Source organism: Taudactylus pleione, unplaced genomic scaffold (genome assembly GCF_031769625.1).
Source record: "Taudactylus pleione unplaced genomic scaffold, aTauple2 ptg000333l, whole genome shotgun sequence".
Taxonomy (NCBI): Eukaryota; Metazoa; Chordata; class Amphibia; order Anura; family Myobatrachidae; genus Taudactylus; species Taudactylus pleione.
The window spans coordinates 2,315,454-2,321,453 of record NW_028284734.1 but is presented as its reverse complement, the minus strand read 5'-3'; the positions used below and the strand labels follow the sequence as shown (position 1 = coordinate 2,321,453).

General features: G+C 43.3%; 1 protein-coding gene across 5 annotated transcripts in view; it reads right to left on the bottom strand.

Annotated features, from left to right (window-relative positions):
- Nucleotides 1-2,068: 2,068 nt before the first annotated feature.
- POC5 (POC5 centriolar protein) overlaps nucleotides 2,069-6,000 on the bottom strand; it is a 64,985-nt gene continuing 61,053 nt past the window's right edge. For all 5 annotated transcript variants that reach the window (XM_088443685.1, XM_088443687.1, XM_088443689.1 and 2 more), the window contains 2 exons: nucleotides 3,907-4,086; nucleotides 2,069-2,530 (listed from right to left, as the gene is read on the bottom strand). In XM_088443685.1, the coding sequence (XP_088299811.1) occupies nucleotides 2,387-2,530; nucleotides 3,907-4,086 (324 nt within the window). In that variant the 3' untranslated portion in view covers nucleotides 2,069-2,386. The remainder of the gene's footprint in view (nucleotides 2,531-3,906; nucleotides 4,087-6,000) is intronic.

Sequence of the window (6,000 nt, the reverse complement as noted above, 5' to 3'; positions counted from 1 at the left end):
TTCTGTGTGAGATTCTTTATACAAAAAGCATTCTATCCAATCCAAGGCATAAAACACCTTGAAAGAGATGGTGGCACCTGGAGGGTTGAATAAATTACAGTGCTCACTAGGTGCATTTCTTCTCTTACCTGGTGCCTTTTGTCCCTAACAGATGACTTGTGCACCCTGACTGTACATAAAGATGGGATTTCCCCTTCATGCTTACTGGAGAAAATGAATCGTTGATTCTACTGTATTCAGAACCTCGCTGATGGTTCTCCTTCCAATAGTCTATTAATGTGGAGGTTGTTCCAATCTACACATGTGCCTCTGCTTCACGTCCTAATAAGTCTAACTGGGAGATCATGAGACAACTGGGCAATGTGATGCTGTGGTATTATGGACCAGATTCACTATTATCAGGAATCTGTGCGTGCGCTGGACCCATTCTGCGAGGGTATGCAGTCGAGAAGCCGGCGGACGTAGGTGGCAGGGAAGGGGGGGTTAGGTTTAGGCACTTAGAGGGGGGATTAGGGTTAGGCACTGGGGAGAAGGTTAGGGTTAGGCACCCCTAAGGAGGGTTAGGGGGGGAGGTTAGGTTAGTAAATACTTACCTGGGGACGATCGGAATTTTCACCCATGTCGGGCAGCCGCTGTCGAGATTTGAACCGATTCATTTCATACCGATTCCTTCTGCAAGTGTGTAGAATGAATCCTGTGTAATTGCACGCAGACCCTTCTATGCCTCTGTCTGATTGACAGGCAGAGGCATTTAAGTGGCGGTGTGGGGGCGGCCGGTGTTCCCGGAAACGGTGGTGTGTCCGCCTAGTTTTCCGGCAGTGGTAAGAACAGGGACTGCATCAACGCAATCTCCTGGGCTCCCGAGCCGGCCAGCCTGAATAAGCTTTGGCTTACTCAGCTGGCTGGTGGCCCGGCACCGTCCACCTTCGCGTGTCATACACCTCCTGCTGCAATTGCATAATAGCTAGAACTTAATTGCAAAGCTGCCTGCGTGCATATATCATATACTGTATCTATAGCCTGTGTGCATATATCATATACTGTATCTATAGCCTGTGTGCATATATCATATACTGTATCTATAGCCTGTGTGCATATATCATATACTGTATCTATAGCCTATGTGCATATATCATATACTATCTATAGCCTGTGTGCATATATCATATACTGTATCTATAGCCTATGTGCATATATCATATACTGTATCTATAACCTGCGTGCATATATCATATATTGTATCTATAGCCTATGTGCATATATCATATACTGTATCTATAGCCTGCGTGCAGCTTTGTAATTACGGTCCTTGCTGAATCACTCCCTATGAGATTTCTCTTCTGATGATCAGTTCTGGTATATTTTATTCCTCTGAATGTACTTTTGCAGCGCTAGTTGTGCAAGTATTTTTCTTTCCAGAAATTAAATTGGAAGCAGATTTTCATACTATAAAAGGCACATGTGTTAAGGGTTAACTTTGATACCTACTGTTTCATAAATGTAATTCGTGTTTTCTCTCAGCCCTACACTTATACTTATCCATAACTGTGAGAACATCCACTACGGTAACACTGGAGGGCACATTAATGATAATTGTTATTAGCAGTTATAATGCATAAAATATATTTTATGGTTAATGCTGTTTGTAATATTATAACCTGGCTCGTAGATTTTTCACCAAAGTGTTATACTTTAGATTGTGTGATCATATAGTGTAGCTATAAAAGGTAACAGATATACGTATAAACCGACTATATAACTCATAGTCTAAAAAAAAAAAATGTATTATGGTGCTAACTAAACCAAACCCACTTCTTGTGTATAAACATACATTATGGAAGATGCAGAACAAAAACCATAATGATGTTAATAGTATAGAGTACAAAGAAGCATATTCCTCCTAAATACGGGACATGGCAATGTTCCCCCTTGTTGTAGACTATCCCTAGAAAATGAATAAGGACTTTAACTGTATTTACCAAGCAACCACCATTTGTCCCACATTCATGTTAGCCTTTCAATTTAATGAAAACAAACCTTTTTGAGTATATAATTGTTTTTATTCTGTAAAACATGTAAAAAGGTGTACAAAAAAGTTTATAAAAATAAAATCAATGATAAATACTATACAACCCATACAAAACACATTAAGGCTTTTTTTTCCACTGCACTCTATGGCAACATGAAAACTCTCTTCCACAGTTTAGGATCAGCACACGTCCAAAAGGTTTTGTTGTACTAAAAATCTGATTCAGACGTAGATAAGTTCCATCTAGAATCAAGGCTTTAAATGATCCCAAAATGGTATAACTTGCATTGCATTGTGCTGAGAACCCCTCTTCTTGCTGACTTGGCTGTGAGTTTATAACAAATCAACCAGAGCAGATCAGTCGACAACTTTTATTGAATGGATGCCGGTGTGAGCATGTGATGTTCTAGCGTTCTGTCCGGTGCCCCTGCCACTGTGGGAGCTGGCACTTGGTTGTACTGAACGAGGGTATTTTGCAGCTGTGGCTTGAGAGATTGTTTGCTTTAAAGACATAATATATGTATTAATGAAACAGTGAAGAGGAATGAAATACAATGCTCTTCTTGACCCTTTTTAAATAGCACAAACAACTTATATTAATTAAAAAGACAAGTCTTATTACTGTATGTTAGAGGAAGAATACAGTAAGGACAAGTCCAGGCATTTCAAAGTCTGTAGCATCCCTCCTTCCTCCGGAGAAAAGCTCTGTAGCATCCCTGCCTCCTCCAGGGAGAGGCTCTGTAGCATCCCTGCCTCCTCCAGGGAAGAGGCTCTGTAGCATCCCTGCCTCCTCCAGGGAAGAGGCTCTGTAGCATCCCTGCCTCCTCCAGGGAAGAGGCTACTGTAGTATCCCTCCCTCCTCCGGGGAGAGGCTCTGTAGCATCCCTCCCTCCTCTGGGGAGAGGCTCTGTAGCATCCCTCCCTCCTCCGGGGAAGAGGCTACTGTAGTATCCCTCCCTCCTCTGTGCGTGGCTCTGTAGCATCCCTCCCTCCTCCGGGGAGAGGCTCTGTAGCATCCCTCCCTCCTCTGGGGAAGAGGCTACTGTAGTATCCCTCCCTCCTCTGGGGAGAGGCTCTGTAGCATCCCTCCCTCCTTTGGGGAAGAGAAAACTGTAGCATCCCTGCCTCCGCCGGGGAGAGGCTCTGTAGCATCCCTCCCTCCTCCGGGGAAGAGGCTACTGTAGTATCCCTCCCTCCTCTGGGGAGAGGCTCTGTAGCATCCCTCCCTCCTCCGGGAAGAAGCTCTATAGCATCCCTCCCTCCTTTGGGGAAGAGAAAACTGTAGCATCCCTGCCTCCACCAGGGAGAGGCTCTGTAGCATCCTTCTCACCTCTGCGGATAGGCTACTGTAGCATCCCTGCCTCTGCCGGGAGAAGGAACTGTTGCTTGGATGATCAGCATATTAATTGACCCATCTAACAGAAAAGCAGTCACTGCCACCGCTGCCTCCTGCTTCACACCAATGAGAAGTACTACTGAGTATCAGGGAGGAAGTAGGGGAGAGACTCTGCTTATCTCAGCATGCTGTTAGGCTACTGAGAGCCGATGGAGGATGACTGCACACAGGCCAATAGTCACCATCTTCCAACTACATTCATCAATATGATCAATGATCTTAGCAAAATGGTCAGGATTTGTATTATTAGACAATGTTGTTGTTTTGGGGCCACATACACGGCTATAACAGGCCAACTGCTGCCGAGGGAGTTGCTAACATTACACTTTGCCCTTAGCAGCTAGGTTGTATACAGGTAGGGCTTACATTCCCAGCTTTGGCAGCAGAATAGTTCAGGCTGTTAAATCAGCATTTTTAAATATTGCTGGGTATTTCTGACACCCACATGTATCACAACATTACTGAGCAAATAGACAGTTACCTGAGTTACTGGATGATGTTTTTCAACCACAATGGAACTCATTGGTGGTGAAACCCCCATGGAGCCAATGTTACCACCAGTCTTACTGATCTTCTGCGCTAGATCAGAGCGCGCTGTGACGCGGGCGGTTATAGTCCTCCCAGCCTTCTGCTGACCTGATGTTAAAACTCTTGTCATTGGCTGCAAAATAAAGAAAATATGAAATGTATCTGCTAAACAGTGAGAACGTCTGACACATTACAAGTAGAGTGAATGCTGTTCAGCATTTATAGAATCGTGTAATGTAACTAATCTGACTGCACTCACATATACAAATAAAAAATGGTCTTTTTAACTTTCATACTAGTAGTGTATACGAGATGTTTCTGACTTACCAAGGGAAGAGCAAGAACACTTTGCCATGCACAGCAGACGTTCCAGAGCTCCGCTAAGTAATATTCTGCTAGAATGTATAACTTATAGATTTCCACCCTAAACTTGCAAAATGTTTGATTTTCTAATACTTGTGCAATAATTTAATAAAGTTTTATATATTTAACAATCATATATAACTAATCAGTGGATATAGCGGAAACACAGTTTCCTGAGGCTGCAGCATACAGTATACTGTACAACCTTGTGACTGGAATGACAAATATCGTCACATTACAGGACTAGATTAATTTGGCCTAAAGTTGAGTCCATTGTCAAACCTAGTCCATTCCATATGGCTCACAATGACCCTGCTCCCGGCATATACCACCCTCCCGTCACAGCAGGGCACAGGTCCTGCCTCCCTTACTCATCTACTAAAGTACTTTCCTAATACTCGGATTGGCTACGGTAGGTCTGTCCTTACCCAATTCATACTGGGAACACACAGATTGTGTCTGATGCTAGGCAATGACACTTAGAAGTTTAGTTACAAACATCCTGTACACAATATTGCTCATACAATGAATGGGATGCAGTTGGTCTAAATCCCGACGAGGGGAAGCCCGACACGGGACTTAAGATAGGCGTCAGTATTTCGACGCCTAACTTAACTCCCGACGCCGGAATCCAGAAGGTCCCATCCCGAAACAGGTAAATCCAGGGCATCTTATCTGTCAGCAGCCATTGGGGGAGTTATGGTTTAGGTAGTGGGGTTAGGTACCCCTAGGGGGGAGAGTTAGGCACCACTGGGGGGGGGGGAGGGTTAGGCAATAAGGGGGGGGAAGGGTTAGGTTTAGCCACTAACGGGGAGGGTCAGGGTGCGGGGTCGAGAGGATTAGGTTTAGGCTACAAGAAGGGAGGGTTAGTATATTTACCCGACCCCTGTCGGGATACCGACCATCGGGATGCTGCTGTCGGTATTTTGACAGGAGGCACCCAGACTGTCAGGATTACATACAGATTCCCAATGAATATAGTTTTAGATCACAGTTGTGATTGTATTAGTGTAAATCTCAGTTTCAGGCCATATATGTGTACGTACTAAGATGCAATACTGAGGAAAATGTAAGCAGCATAGCAATTGATACTTGTGGGTCACAGCAGGCATCTCACGCCATATTGCACAAAATTAATAGGTGTATGATGACATGTGTACATCAAGAAAAATAGGTAAAGTAGAATAAATTTAAAGATAAAATGAAAATAATTATGGTTAACAAAACAAATCTATTACACTCACTCAAATCTACATATAGTATCTGTTCTCTAGGGCTGCGAGTACAGGACACCCTCTTTAGAGCTCTAGTGCATACAATATTGTGTAAAAGGTAACTGAATCTAGGGTTGCCAGAGTTATTGCCTAGTGAAGAAATCTTGCTGAAATACAATTTGTTATTCTTTTAACATGTATTTATATAGCACCAGCATAGTCTGCAGAGCTTTACACTTTGGAACAATAAAGTTGCACTAATATCACCACCAGGCTGGGTATTTATGTAATAATAGTTAGATACATGAGGTTAAGACCAAACACTGCATATTAGTCAGGTCAGACAGCAATGAGAGAAAGTTCTTAGTGGGTCTATAGCAGGGTCTATAGCAATGAGAGAAAGTTCTTAGTGGGTCTATAGCAGGGTCTATAGCAATGAGAGAAAGTTCTTAGTGGGTCTATAGCAGGGT